Source organism: Hippoglossus hippoglossus, chromosome 19 (assembly GCF_009819705.1).
Source record: "Hippoglossus hippoglossus isolate fHipHip1 chromosome 19, fHipHip1.pri, whole genome shotgun sequence".
NCBI classification, from domain to species: domain Eukaryota; kingdom Metazoa; phylum Chordata; class Actinopteri; order Pleuronectiformes; family Pleuronectidae; genus Hippoglossus; species Hippoglossus hippoglossus.
Window position 1 is genome coordinate 11061598 of NC_047169.1, and position 15972 is coordinate 11077569.

Sequence of the window (15972 nt, forward strand, 5' to 3'; positions counted from 1 at the left end):
CCACTCAGCTCGGAGCCGAGCGACGGTTTTGACGAAAACACACCGACCGCAGACTGCGAACCATTCCGGGCAGAGGGGCTGCGGAACCACCGGGGTGACAACCGCGCTATGGCGTTGCTGAAGTTGGACAACGGGGTTCGGCCTTGACGGGAGACGTTGCACGCGTGAAGTAGGTTTAACGGCAATGCGCGCGGTATCACTTGTTAGATAGAAACACACATACAGAGAGAGGAGGCGGAGGAGGAGGAGGAGGAGGGGGCCGAGGTGGACTCTCCCTCCCTCCCGCGGTTTGAGCCTGTCCGCCCGATGGAGGCACCCGGGACCCTCGCAGCGAGCTCCAGGCCCGGTATGTCACCTGTGAGACGCCGCCGCCACCCCGCCGGAGGTCGTGGGTAAAGGAGGAGGAGGAGGAGAAGCACCGCCCGCGCACATCTGTCCTCAACTTTGGCCGACAACTTGTGCTCCTGGAGCCCGTGTGCTAAGAGAAAAAGTTCGCAGGTCAGCTGCAGCCATGACCGACATAGATATCACTTAACCCGGAGGTCAGTCACCGCCTCAGGTCGCCGAGTACAGGTGAACCGCGCACTACTTTCACGGACTTTGACATTTTTCTCTGCTTCACATTTCTCCATCCGCGGCTGATCCGGATCCAGACTTATTGGATTCATCTGATTTTTTTTTATTTTAAAATTTGTACAAATCAATCATGTCACTCAAAGACAATCCCTGCCGGAAATTCCAAGCCAACATTTTCAACAAGAGCAAATGCCAGAACTGCTTCAAGCCCAGAGAATCCCATCTGCTCAACGATGAGGACTTCAATCAGGTGATTTTTATATTCTATGTCTCGTACATACTTGTGGGGCTTGCCTGTTTATTGTTGTTGTGTGTGAGTTTCAGTTTGATGTGCACGTTTCAAAGGGGTTAGTCATGTCAACAGACCGCGAAGTGCAAAGGTTGGGTTAATTGGACATAATTAGTTTCCAGCTCAAGGGGGCTTATTGACCTTAATTCATGCAGATATAGGCCTCCACCCAGCCCCATGCCCTGCAGCACAGGACCCTGCTGTCACTTGATGTTATTTGGGTTAACGTTATTCCTGTGATAGCATTTAAAATCTTGCTGTAATGTCAAAACCTGCGATAATGCTTCTGTTTTGTTTTATCCCATTCTTCCCCACATTATTGCCTCTGTCACAATTACAGGCACTAATAATAATAATAATACCTTCATTGTGTAGCACTTTTCAATACAAGTAACAAAGTGCTTTACAAAAAACAGTATGAAAGTCACAAACAGATAAAATATTTATAATAATAGGGATACAGATAATAAAAGTCATGTGTCTTAAGAAGAGAGATACAACAGGTCTACCGGAGGATCTCAGACTGCGTCCTGGCTCGTAGGGAAATACAAGGTCGGAAATATAGGGAGGAGCCAGCCCATGCCTGGCTTTAAAAGTAGTCAAACAATTTTTTTAATCAATCCTAAAATATACAGACAGCCAGTGCAAGGATTTTAAAACAAGAGTGATATACTTTTTTGGGCAAAAAGAAAATGTGCTGCAAATACTCATAGCCTAGCAAATACTCTCAACCCTAGCAAATACTGTCAACACTAGCAAATACTCCCAACAATAGCAATTTCTTCTAACAAAACCAAATAGTGTCAACACGACCAAATACTCTCAACCCGGCCAAATCCTAACAACCCGGCCAAATCCCACAACTCAACCAAATACTCGCGACACGACCAAACACACAACAGAAATGTTTCCAGGGGACCCAAAAAACGCGATGAGCATTGTTGAGAAACAGACTAATGTCATGATAGCTGGTAATATAACATGCTAACTTTGTCATTTTTAGATCAGGGGGATTTGTCTTCACCTTGGCGTTGTTGATCTGTAAAAGATAACATTAGTTTTATAGCTAGCTAACATGATATTCGCCTGTTTCTCAATTTATTTAGTGTATTTCATCAGATTACTTCAATTGGTGAGATAACAATACGTGTGAGGTAGGTGAACGGCATAAATCTGCAAAAAACATCTGAATCATGCAATCATGCAATGTTAAAATAAGCATTTTCCAACAACACAGTGAAAGCCAACTTCAGCTTGTAACTTCACGAGTCATAAACCATGGCAACAACAAGCGTGTCTCAGCCATGTTTATAGGGTCCCCTGGAAACACTTCTGTTGGGAGTATTTGGTCGTGTTTGGCGTATTTGCAGCAGGTTTTCTATTGGCCGCAAATGTGTTGCCAAGTTGATGATGATGTTTTCTCCATTGGCGTGAGTTGTGTCGGTTTGCACATGTTTTATTAACTTGCAGTGTGTGGCTGATCTGTGCTGTTGATATTGGCAGGTTGTGAATAGTGGCACTGATAAACAAGGTCAGCCTGTATCATGATCATTCCTTCTGGTAAGCTGTTTAACAGGGACAGGTTAGGTGTCATCTGTATCCAGACAGTTTATCTGACCGACACCTCTCCAGCTGGTGATATCTTCAACATAGCAGGGTCAGGACATTGCTCCGCGTTCTCCTGTAATGTACTCCGCCATGATCTGTGGCTTCCGTGTGGGGATGGAAATAGTCTTGAGGGTTTTTGTCCTTCTAACTGGAATTTCTGACCCACTGGCTATCATGCTTCTCCTGTGTTGACTGCACTCAGTGGAAGGTTATCATTTTGCTGTCAGGGACTGACGACTGACGGCATGCAGATTGTGTCGTTCATTGTTTTAAAGTCCTGCTACGAGAAGATACCGAAGGTCTGTGACTATTCTGAGCCAGAACTGTTGTCGGCCCTTCGCCCTTCGCCCTTCGCCCTCCCCACCAACTCACCACTCAATCGGTGCAGTATTACACTCATCATTTATGATGGGAGGGAATAAGAGGTTCGGGGCCATTGCGAAATGAACACACAGATGAGAACACACATGAACACACACAAATTACTCTGTTTTAACCACAGAGCAATCGAAGGGTAAAAAATGACCTACATTCACCTCGTCTATTTCTCTCGCTTAAGAGGCCCCCCCATCAGGACTGCTGTCAGGTCATGTGAGGAGAGATGGGACATTGCTGTAAACTCTGCAGAGTCTCAGGGTTTCTCCTTGGGTTATAGACTAATGTTACAATGGAATGGAAGCAGCCAGTGTCCCAGTATCAACTTTTGATTCCCTCTCAAGCTTTCTAGAAACCTCCCATTACCAAATATCTTGCTGTAGTCTCATCTTTAAAGTACTGTTCACGTGCGCCTTCACTTTTCACTGTTTTCAAATGTCTAACATTGTCTGAACGTTGTTTCTCTTGCACATCTGCTCCAACTCTTAACTGTTCAAGGTCATAGCTGGGACCTACGATTGAAAATTCCTGTTATGTCATTTTGTTTACGGAGTCAGTCGGCTGAGAAATGCACTGTACCTCCTGTAATCAAAGTGAAAGAGGATTTTATGGTGGATTATACTTGGCTTTACATGGGATGAAGTTATGACTGTAATCAAAACCACCAATAGAGGAATGCGGAGTTGCCAGACGGCTGTAAATGCTTGACTTAATTTGTAGGCTGCTGTGCACAGAATTGGTGAAGTGTGGTGGTGAATTACGTAAGATACTTAATATGTTAAGCTGTTTGGGTGCAGGTAAGAAATGAGTGTAAACGCTTTGTAAAATGTGTGCCCCCCTTTACACAAAACCACACTGTGGTAATGCGGGGTGGTTTTTATTTTTTTTAGCCCGGCAAACAATTGCTGACTACTAGTGTGGCTATGGTTCAAGTATGCACCAGAACTATTTAAGAACGACTGTCAGGCCAACTTGTATTTCTCCGGACAAGTTTGAATTGCAAATCCGTAACCACAAAAGCTCTCGGGCTCTGTGCCACTTTTCTCTCCTGTTTCTCATCCACTGTTTTTCCTGCTAAATTCTGCCTCTTGCTGCCCCCTCCACCCACTTAGAGGATCAGAGGGAAAATCATGTGTGTTAGCCTTTCCTTTTTTTTTTCCAGGGCAGCATGGTGCTCTGGAATACAGCCAGCTGGAGAATGTAGCCTGCAGTCAACTCGAAGCAGCTAGTGACTAACACACACCTCCCTGCAGTTGAACTAAAATGCGTGTGTGGTAGTTCACTGCTGGTAGATATTGGGCCAGAATTAGTAGTATAAACTTTGGGACTAGCTTGTATCTACAAGGAATTAAAGATGTGCATGATTGAAATGTTAGACGGTATGTCCATGTCTCTGTTTATGAGTTTGCTTTCAACACTGTAATTGTGTTTTCCCCTCAACAGGCCAAACCCATATATGGAGGATGGTTGCTGCTGGCACCTGAGGGAACAAACTTTGACAATCCCTTACACAGATCTCGAGTAAGTGGTTTCACAAGTGTTTACCTTTGCTGGGCTCATAATTAATTACAATCAGAAGTGAGCATTGTTTTTGGCTTCCTTCTAATGTAGGAACATTTGGTTCACGAAACGTTTGAATACAATGTCGTATATCCATAAAAGGGGAAGAGTTTTGTTGACTCGTAGTCCGTAAGATAATTTTGCGTTAAACACAAATGAGAAAGATAAAGTTTAATTCATCTGACAAACAGGAGGTCTGTGTTGCAGCTTCTGTAGCTGTTTCGCGGACTCAGCAGTTTCCTGTGGCTCTAAATACGCCCCATTTTCAGACAATAATGAGTCTTATATTGACTTTGTTTCATGACCCCTACTCCCCAAGCATCATGTAACGGGAGCCTTAGTCCGTCACACAACTTCTTTTATCAGCTCCAGGATTATACTGTGGTGGTGCATCCCAAAGAGGAGTAGGGAGAATGTGGGGGAGGAGAAGGGAAAAGTCCCAGTTCTCACAGCAGCACTGATGGATTCCATATGGGTTTTAAAAAAAAAAGCACCTCTGGATCCTTCAGCTCAACTACTGTCAACAGTCTGCTGCTGCTTTGACATCATCACTCATGTGCTCTGCCTATTCTTACCAGCAGCCTTTCACTGTGGGGGTATAATTGGTGGCCTGTACGTAGTGCTGAGGTGAGCAATGTTGGTCAGGTTCTGACTGACCGACAAACAAATGACAGAGAAAAAGTGCTGATGCGTTTGGATGAGTCATGTTTTAGGATCACTGTAGTGTGACAGGTTGCTTGTACAGGCCTGATGGTTGAATGATGTAATTGATTTTTAGTTTAATATGACTACATTCTGGCTTTAACATCCCCTTTGAGCGTTATCCGCACTGAGACCTTCCAGTGCCTTTTAGGTTACAAAGCACTTCTCAATATTTCATGGATTGGGCTCTGTTGGAATTGGAGCTCAGGTAATTTAATACTGAGACAAAATGGTGCATTAAGAATAGAGGGGGGGCCGCAGAGAGCTGATGGAGCCAATGATGGAAAAGATCAATGGAAGCTGTTAACATGTCAATTGCACCAAATAGCAAAAGATAGATTGACTCCCCTCTATGTTAAATCTGACCTTGTAGTTTCAGAAATATGATAAGTTTAATCTTCTTCAGTCGGCAGGACTCCATCTTTTTGCAGGATGACAAGACATTGTCAAAAGTCAAGAATAAAGCCCAGCTGATGCGACCAAACCTGACCCGAACTTGACTGTCATTTCAAAACTTTTGTTCAAGGTATCCACACTCTAGTGACCATGTCATTAATTGAAGAATTTGTCTTGTTTCTTTTTTTTTTTTTTACAGAAATGGCAAAGGAGGTTCTTCATCCTCTACGAGCATGGCTTACTTCGCTATGCTCTGGACGAAATGGTGAGTCAAGGCTTTGTTGTCATTTTTTGTTTGCTTTGATATTTCTAAACAAAATACACCATAACCATATGTTTAAATAATGGTCAGATATCAAATAATAGCTGTTGGTGTGGTCTATTAGAGCAAATAAAATCCTATACTATATAATTACCTCTATAAAATTATTTGAGCATAGTGAAAGTTTCTTTATTGTTTAGAAACAATGGAGATGCCTTTTTAATCTCTAAAAACCTGTCAGTCAATAGTTTAATTGTAAGTACAGTTACTCTGTTCCTAGTGTTTTAATCTGAGACCTTCGTGGAGAGAGTAACGGGCTCCCTGCCAGTTGACCATGCAGTCACCACACCGTCAACACCCGTGCTTTCTTGCATTCAACAGTGTTTAGTGAATGTGTTAAACACTAAGCCAACTAGCACTGCGGTGTCAAAAGGAATGAAGTGACACCACTTGGTGTTGATACTAAAAGTCATGTGCCGAGCTGTGTGTGTTTGTTTAAGTGGCTAACACATTGTGCAAAAGCCCCGTGGCAACTTCCTGTTCTGAGAGGAAAAAAACTGGAAAAACCACTAACGCAGAGAGATTAATATCTTTAGTGATCTTAATCGGCGCAGGTAATCAAATATATTTACAATTTCAAAACAATATGTTGACTAAGGCATTTAGTCAACATATTGTTTTGAAATTGTAAATATATTTGATATAAATACTTATATACTTATATATACTTTCAACACATGTTTTGTAGGTCACTTGTTCACAAACGTATATAGCTTTTCAGTTCTATATGCAGTGCACCATGTGGGCACACTGTATATTGATTGACCTAAAGCAGTGTTTGACAGCTTTTTTTTTCTAAGCGTGGGATGTGCTTTAAAATGAGGTGAAAGCACAAGTAGTTGAAACAACACTTTGATGCTTCTTTGACCCCTTTACTGTATTCCAAATAAAACTATACCCTGCAGGTATCATTAAAAGTTATTTTCTGAGCCTGATTCCGATTGTGACGAGGTGTTTGTTGTGAGAGAAGAGGCCTTTTATGCAACAGAAGCAGCAGAGGCTGGGTTGCTATGTAGATTTTTCTATGCCCTTCACTGTAATTGCATTCACTCAATAGAAATCTGGCACTTGTTAATTGGCTGGGCTACTTTTGCATCCAAGACCAGTGGAAATGTTTCTTATCCTGGCATTTTATCCACAACATATAGAAGTAAGTACTGTACTGTCTTTAATGTCATCTTCAAACTGGAGCCAATAATAGTATTCGTGAGGCACTGGTGGAGGATGACATGAGAAGGATGGATGATGTGTTTACAGGAATAGACAAAGGAAAGAGGCGGATGTCCTCCTTCCATTCAACGCTCTCTCTGGATGCCACTCTTCATCTTTTCATCTCCCTTCTGAATGGAGGATCAAAAGGAGAGGGGGGTAGCAGGGTCTAGAGCTGGAAATATCAAGTGACACTAAATATAGATGCTTCACAATCCAAATTAGAATAATGTGATTTATGTTGAACAAAAAGCTGCACAAACTTGGCTAATTTGCACACATATCTGGCACAAATATTGGGCTGCTTCACTTAATCATATTCATATTACATTTAAAATGGACCGTTCAATTTCACGTTTCAGAAAGTTTCAAATGGCCCCAATCAACATTCAATACATGAAAGAGACTGACATTAGGACCAGTTTAAAGCTTTATTGTGAGTGACATCAGGTCAACCCTAAAGGCTGCCCGCTTTCGCTAGTGTAACATTGTGCCTGACCACATCAGAGCTCCCATCGAAGAACACTGGTTAAGGCTGCAGATGAGGAGGCGCCCCTCTGTTTTCCTCTCGGCCGGGTTTTATGGCTCTTGTGTCTTGGCTCTAACCAAACCCAGATGGGCTGTGGTCCCAACCTGCAGGATGTGGCATAGCTCTGGGGGAATCAAATGGGTTAGAAAAAGCCTGGGAGAGATCACAGTTCTCTGAGCAATTGATTTGGGGTTGCCCACCTACGGTGAACACCCAACACGACGCACCACTGCCATCAAGCAAGAGACAAGTGGCAAAAAGAAGAGAACCTAGCTGCAGTACGAGCAAGATGAAGAGAAAATGTGTTCTGTCACTGAATGGAAGGATAGAGATGGTGAATAGCTGAAAATATTGGCCTGAATAGAACATGTTCGGCCATGCAAGGCTAATGTGTTAGTACAGCTTTAGTGGGTCGTTCTTGGCACATGCCTAAAGTTGAAATGTATCTAAGCAAGTTCACAGAATTTTAGCACAGTATCCTTTAAGATAAATTCAATCACAAAATCCACTGTCAGTTCAGTCTCCAGAATTTGCTGAATGCACAAGCGAGATTTTCCTAGAGACACCCAGCACGGTTATTTCAGGGGAATGTTGCCAAGGCAACGTGTTTTGTCCCTTTTGTTCGGCAACAGTTGACCATGGCATGTGTAGCATGGAACAGAGTTTTTCTCTGTTTTGTGGAGAGCTCTGGCTGTCTCTGCTCCGACTTTAGGGACACAGGACAGAACCCTCTGGAAGCAGAACACAAGTATGTGGGCTGAGGTTGTCTCTAAGCGCAGTCATATGGCGAGCGGACCGCCTTCCTACAGTAGCTGGAAAAATACAAAACATCAGACACAGCATCCAAACAAATGTGCAAGGCTGGATTGGACAGAGTTTCAGTTTGTGCTGAGCTGCACATGTTTCTGTTTGAGAGTGTGTGTGTGTGAGGGAGAGAGTGAATGCACCTGGGGCCGAGGGGGCTTGAATCTAGAGGCCGTGTCAAGAACAGGTGTTGCAAGGAGAACCCTTAGTTTTTAACTGGGTTCAGGTTTAGCAGTCCTTTGTTGATACTGGACTTGGAAATGATTTAGAGATAAAGAAAAAAACGAACATGAACAATAAGTCAAACCATACTATGCTGTGTAAATTGTTTAAGTGATGTGAGAAACACACATTCCCTCTCAATATCCATTATCACGTTGTGGTTGGGCATGTGGGTGTAAAGAACTATCCAGCTCCACAATGCACTTAGATGACATCAGTGCGAGTTAAAATAATCACACCCACACTCTAATAACCGCTTCGCTCTGAGGTCCTAAATGTCCCACGCAACACCTAGCTCCCACTGACAATACTTTGACCTAATTGTAACCTCTTCTTGCTGACACACACACACACACACACACACACACCTTTCATCCCCTCATTATATGATCTCGGATGATTCTTTTTTCCCCCTCTGTGTCTCAATCTCTGTTGTGTTCTCTGAGCCTGCACTGAAGCAAAGCCTAACTTGTTTTCATACTTAGATTTGTTTTCCCATCTTTTTATTATTGTTGCAAATGTTTCCTCATTTCATTTCAAGGCCTTCGCTGGTGCTCGGAGCAGACTTTGCACTCTGTGTTCTCATGCTGCTCAGTTAATGTCTTTGAGTTCAGACTGAACAAGCACAGTATACCTGCAGATAAAAACGAGGCTACCTATTGAGTTGCAGACACAAAAGACCCATTCAGAGACACTCGAATTGCATTTGCTTTTACACTGTATTGGCTGAAGTTCACTCCTCCGACTCACTCCACTGTTACTCCAACAAGAACATGGTGTTCTCATGACGTTTCAGCTGTTGAAGTCATTCTCATTTTTATCTTAGCTGAAATAATTTCCGCTGTTTACTGGAATTCAAATAGTGGACCACTGCCCCAAAGCACTATCCAAGAACTAAGTTTGGTCAATCGTCCTTTCATTTGCTACACATTTGTGCATTCCTCAAACCCGAGGCCCGCTATTCCGCTGCCTCTCCTCGATCTCTCAGATGTGATCATATACCACCTCAGCCCTGTGTTTGCCCTCAGACTTGTGAGACCTTTTGACAGGCTGAAACACGCATAAACCCTCTCCCTGTTCTACCCCAGTGAAACATGAAATTAAGGGCTATTTCCAGCCAGTTTTGAGGAGCTTTTGTCTTGTGTTTGGTTTGGGAATGAGGAGGGCTTTCCAGGGGATGGATGAGTGGACAAGGTCTCTGAGCTGTGTTGTTGCCTCCAGGCCCGCAGGAGTTCACAGCAAGCGAGTAGTTGTGTTGATGATGTTTGTAGCATGCAAACTGAAAGGAAGGATACAAATATTGCAAGGTAAAAATGCAGTGCCAAACACGTAGAAGACACGGACAAAGATGTCGACGTAGAAAGACAATGACTTTCAAGATTTGGTGATATGGGCCAACACCAATGTCGATGTGCTATAAACAAAAAGACTGTGCTTTCCCCAGCACTCTAAATGCAAACGCGTCACCTAAACATTTTCGCATTGGACATTTTCCTGTTTTTCTGAACACATCTAACCTGGACAATCTCTTGCTGCGTTCTTGACACGTAAAAGACAAACTCCGAAAAATTGGCCAAACCCAATTTCCTGGACATCCTCTGGAGTTCATGTCTTAAAACGATTCAAATGAGATGCTGCTCACTGCTCAGGTTGATAAGATGGTGTAAGCCTTCCATATTGTAGATTGTTTACTTAGTGTGGGTCTTGGGTGAGGCGTGTGTTGGTGTAGTAGAGATATGGTGCGTGAGAGTCTTCTTTAACCCCTGCCCTTCCTTCCCCATGGTTCCAGTAGGAACTGATCTGCTGGAATGTAAACAGCCATGGATTACAGTGGGGTCACTGTTCCTATTGCACAAAGCCACAAAACCATGGGAACAGCCATTCATACAGCTTGTAATCATCAGGGTCTGCAACACTGTCTGCCACTCAACCCAATGGCAACCCCACATCCCAAGGCTGTCGGGCCAGTGCTGTAGTTATGAAGAATATTCCCTTGTTTTTGTTTTTGTGTAGAGAAATGGAAAACACTTGTAGATTTCTCAGTTTTTATGCCAGTTCCAAATTCCCAACTCTAGATCTTGTCATGGCCGTCTCTGCTTTTGGCTGGAGGAGTGTAATTCCGGTGAGCCACAGCGTAAGCAACTCTTGCCACCACTTGCATCTCCATCTTCAGTTATCAGTGAGTGCCCTTGTTCATCAAATAAAAAATGGCCACTTTCCAGTGGAAAGTGTCACATCAGGGTAGCAGAGCAGATCATGTGATGAGAGGAGAGCTAACGGACAAAGCTGAAGATTTGGTGTCAAAGCATTTGGCAACATTTTGAATTCAACCTGAATGACCAAAACAAACTTGATGATAATAAGGCAATCTGCACACTTTGTCTGATGAAGGTGGCAACATCTGGAGGTAACACTTCTAAAATGTACACACACCTTCAAGTACGCCATTGCCTGCAGCCAAATCCAGCATTAAAGATCAAAGTAGACGCTTTACAGATGTTGAGCTGACACATCTTTTCTCGTTAACTGTCCAGTGTAATAGGTAACACCAGTGTTGTCATGTGTTTATCACCCTGTGGGAAAATTTCCACACTGAGACATCCCTACTGTCTACATTCTCCCCCAGGACACTGTAAATGATTTTGGCAGTGATGCAGGGCTTCTTTGCGCAGGGTTAATGATGGAAACAATCTGCAAAAATGTCTTTCTTTAGATTGTTAAAGGCCATCCTCTGTGGTATAAGCCATATTCAAGAGCACAAGATTTGTGAAAAGGTTGTTTTACGAGAGCACACTTTCCTAAAAATACAGCACCACGCCCACCCCTTCCTGGAAATAGAGTTTTATCAGGACAACAGACACTTTGAAGTAGAAGTGTCTCTCTCGCATCATCAGAGAACATGTTGGATTATCATTTGTAGCCTTGTAACTTAAGACAGGACTATATTTAGTTTTCTATATGTCAAAGGTACTTGGCAAGGTCTTGTCTTCTCTAAACAAGTCGCAGTTTTACTTTGATCCCCTGAAGGTTGATTGACCTGATTACAGAAAGTAATTTTGTATTATGAAAAGTGATCATATGTCCCTGTGTGGGCAGTGGCTCAACAGCTCACACTTATGTGGGCAACAGCTCACACTTATCACACTTATAGCTGATAAGGGACCTTTGCTCTCCTCCAATTGACCCAATATGCATGTCCGTTTTCCATATGAGTGCTGAGGAAAAATGTGTTAACCATTAAGATGAGATGAGCTAAATACAATCAAAGACCTTAAGGAAGACATGTTTACGAGATATTTCCAGTGTTGTCTAATCTGTGCTCTTTAGTTTTTGCCTTGGCTTTAATCACTACACCTCTCCGGATGTGGCTAAGATAAAAATCTTATCTACTCTCCACTTACTCACTGTTGGAATGCTTCAGTTTCTTAAGGAAGAATTACAGTAACTCTGTCAGGACCAAGAATCCTCTCTAAACGTTAGGTTCCTGAGCTTATAAAAATATGTTAAAACTGTCACTTTATTTATCGTACACACTCAGAGAATTGCCCAGAAACGTGATTCCAGCTGATTTGAATCTCAGCTTGTGGTTTTGTTCCTGTTGTAAACTCTTACAGATCAAACGTGAAGGACAGGGAGACATTTTTTTCAGTTTTCTGGCTGACCTCTCCCCCACCCCCTATTTGCAATTTATTGTGTGAGTGTGTGTTCAACAGCCAAAAGGCTTAATGAGTCTAAAAATAATGTCTCTCAAATGGCACTTAAAATCTAATTACAGTAAGTAAAACTGTATTGTCCCCCAGTGTGCACACTCAAACACAGATAAAGAATCTAAGCTGCCCCTCTAGGGGTTTGAAGAGAAGTTGTTTATGAAGGTTGGTTTGGTTAATAGGGTTCAGGATGCCAAATTGTGGACTGAATCGCTATAATGCTTTTTAAATCTGATTTCAATTCATTCAGCCCATCTTCCATCAGGTTACCAAACAAAAAGTAATAGGAGTGAAACTCTCTATCATTGCCTTTAGTTTAGAAGTATAGCACATTTAAACTTTCTTTTTTCCCAGGAGCTTTTATGTTTAATTATGTATTTAGGCTGTTGTTATATGTATGTGCTCTATTGTACTGTAGGTGATGCAGTGGCTTGGAACCCAAGACAAGTTTCCCTTTGGGACAATAAAGCATACCTGACCTTATCCTACCTTAACTTAACTTACACCACATCAGTTTAAAACATCACGAACCTCAACTGTGCACTTGCGTCATTGCAACAACACTATTGGCTTAAAATGTGTCCCAGTTTGGCTGCTATAAAACAGCCAATTTGCTTATTGGTGGGAGGGTTGGGATACATGCCATACAATTGCCATATTTGGAATTCCACACTTTTCTGTTCAGGATTCTTTTATGTGCTTTGAGTTTCTCTGGTCTAAAGTCTCTGGTTCAGCCTTCTACTCTGTTGTTATATTTGTGCTCACTGCTGCGTGAGACTGTGGACAGGATCATTTAACACCGGGCACTAGGTCTCTCAGCAGCATTAAGGCATAATGGTTGTTTGAAAAGTATCAGTGGGATTCCAGTTAGTTGTGAACTTGTGCTCTCTTTCAAATTTCTCCTGGTGAATATGATTGCCAGGTGGAGTTGAGCAAAATTCTTGATGGCTGTCCACTGTTGCACCATGGTGAGAAGTTTCTAAAAGGCTCCTTTTTAAGGATGTCTTTTAACCATCCTTCTCTTTGTGCCCTCCTTCATTTTTTGTTCTTTTTAATGATTTCCAGCCATTCACCGTGCAGAGAAAGGCCGGCTCCAGGAGGCTCTGGCTTAACCAGTGTCCACTCTCACTTCCACGGTCCTCACTTTCCCATTACTCAATCCGATTCACTCTTCCTTCCTTCTACCGCCTCACTTTCTCTCACTCTGCCACTCTCTCGCATCTCTGTCTTTCATTCCAGCTCTCTCTGGCCAATAAATCATTTGTGTTGGAGAGAGCAGCCAGCAGTATTGTGTAACTTCTCTCCCCCAAACCCTCCCTTGCCTATAAAGCCAAACATGGCCTGACGGACTGCTCGCTCAGTTTGTTCTAAACACTAAACCAGGACACTGACAAAAGGTTTCATTTAAAGCATCAGGGCGAGGGGTTAGCCAGCTCCGAGACAGGGCCGCTAATAAAACAGTGGGGTAGGTGGGTAGGTGTCTGCATATGCAGAGCACGGTGTGTGGCACTGAGACAGCAGGAATGTGAAATTGCAGCTATTATGATTTACTCTCATTTTCACGCAACTGTATAGAAGGAGGAACTATTTTCCATTTAAAATTACATTTGGCTGTACAATTCTTTAAACATAGGAAACCGGTAAACTAAACTAGAATCCTGCTCCCAAGCAGGTTGGTTAGTTAGATCTCTGTAGTAAGACGTTAGATCTCTGTAGTAAGACGTCTCATTTAGATTAAATCGAGTTGTAACCTGGCCTGAGAGCGGGTGTCTAGTAAGCCTTTGCCATGGCCTGTGTGAGCCACAGCTGCAGTCAAATGTCTTTCAGAGCTGCAACAGGTGCAGGTGTATAGGATGACCTTTAGCCCTTCACCTCAGCCTGGCGACCTGCCAATCCAACCATCTGTTGAGGTCAGGATTCTGCAGCCAAGATATTTGAGAGTGAGAGATAGAAAGTGCAGCCTTAAAGTTGGGTCTGGTGATGTTTCACATGAATACAATAGCAAGGGTAAGACATACATTTCACAACATATTTAGAAAGACATTTACATACATTTGAACATTTTACAGCTTTGGGTCTTATTTCATGGTTAAGTCTTGCTAGTCAAATCCACACTACCTACAACTCGAGTATGTTGGCTTGTTGCGAATTGTTGTTGGGTGAACCACTTGCTCTTTAATAACCCACTCAAGCTTTACCAGGACCTGGCCCAAACTTCCCATTTCCAGCCACCATGGACTGGCCCACCTCCAGCCTCAGCACCTAATCGGCTTAGTGCTGCTCTCCTCCATGCTTTCTCTCGGCTTAAAAGAGAAAGCGGCAAAAATGCCCCCTCTACTAAATAAACAACAGTCCTTCTGAAATTAACCAATGGATGAATTGCTGTGTTCCTACTCGAGTGAACATATTATATTCAGATAAAACGTCTGACAAGCAGTAATCTGAAATATGCTGATAGATTGTATTCTGCTTTTTTTATGGACATCACACTAACCAAGTACTGTGGCTACATCCACACTGCCATGTTTTAGTTTTCAAAAGCATCACTCTTGCGACATTTACAACTGCAGTCCACACTACTACTGAGTTTTCAAGTGCCTATAATGGAGAAATTTGAAAATGCTGCCGGCCCCATCTTAGTTTGAAAACTCTGCGGCTGGGTTGTAATATGGAGAGGCAGAAACTGAGATGTTTGGAAGCAGTCACCCACATTCGCTGCCTGATTGGTCCTTATCAGTCATGCCTCGACTATCAGTGGTGTATACAAAACGTTTAGTAACAGTTCCACCTCAACATTGTTCCCACGTACTCTTTTTACCATTGCTGTTTCTCGTTTGTAGTATTTTCCATTACTAAGCAACCAACTGCAGAGTAGACAATCTGCTTCCTGTTTTACAGTAGCACCACATGCCAAGTGCACGTGAATGGTCACATGATGTACTCTTTCAGTTTCATTATTATGGTCGGAGAATACTGACCCATGTATAGAACTAACCCTTGAATTAACATTTTTCATATTCTTAGTCTTATTTGATAGTACATTTTCTCATTTAAATCTTAAGTTTGTAATTTATATACCGTGTTATATTTGAAAAGTCATTGTTTGGGCATATGTGATGCATTCTCGAATGCATGGTTTTCTTTGTGGAATGATTAGATCATGAAACATATCCTCAGCAAAAGAAGGAATCAGGTTTAATTTTGGGTAGAAGTACTGCGTTGGTATTGGCTCTTTTGAATAGCTGAGCATTTAGGAAGCTGCTCTTCAGTCCTGTGGAAAAACAGCCAGCTCCTGCATTGAGATATTAGCTGTTTTCCCAAAAGAACGTTTTTTTCCTATCCTCCCCTTTTTTCCCTTCCCTTCTGCCTGATGGGCTAATTTGCATTGACTTAGCAAGGCTTTGGCAGATTTGCAGTCTCTATCAGAGACGTATTTGAAACCTTACTGCAGGTCTTATGTAATTTCCTCACAAATTGTAGCCAGAGTTGCAGAGAATAACTGCTTCTTAATTGTAATTTCATGAGCCTTTTGGAATAGTTTTCACTGAGAGCCAGAACTTTACGATAGCTACAGCATACTGGGGGCAGATTCACCTTGGCCTACTTTTCAATGTGCTTTGTCAGTGCACTGTATGGGACACTGCAGTGATCCAAATGCTGCTGTGCCAGGCAA

At 42.7% G+C, this 15972-nt stretch overlaps 1 protein-coding gene across 10 annotated transcripts in view; it reads left to right on the plus strand.

Moving 5' to 3' along the window:
- si:ch73-103b11.2 (early endosome antigen 1) overlaps window positions 1–15972 on the plus strand; it is a 48233-nt gene continuing 32261 nt past the window's right edge. For 9 of the 10 annotated variants that reach the window (XM_034570080.1, XM_034570081.1, XM_034570078.1 and 6 more), the window contains exons 1-3: window positions 1–826; window positions 4292–4369; window positions 5706–5771. In XM_034570080.1, coding sequence (XP_034425971.1) covers window positions 707–826; window positions 4292–4369; window positions 5706–5771 — 264 coding nt within the window. In that variant the 5' untranslated portion in view covers window positions 1–706. The remainder of the gene's footprint in view (window positions 827–4291; window positions 4370–5705; window positions 5772–15972) is intronic. The other variant, XM_034570087.1, reaches the window with a different exon arrangement.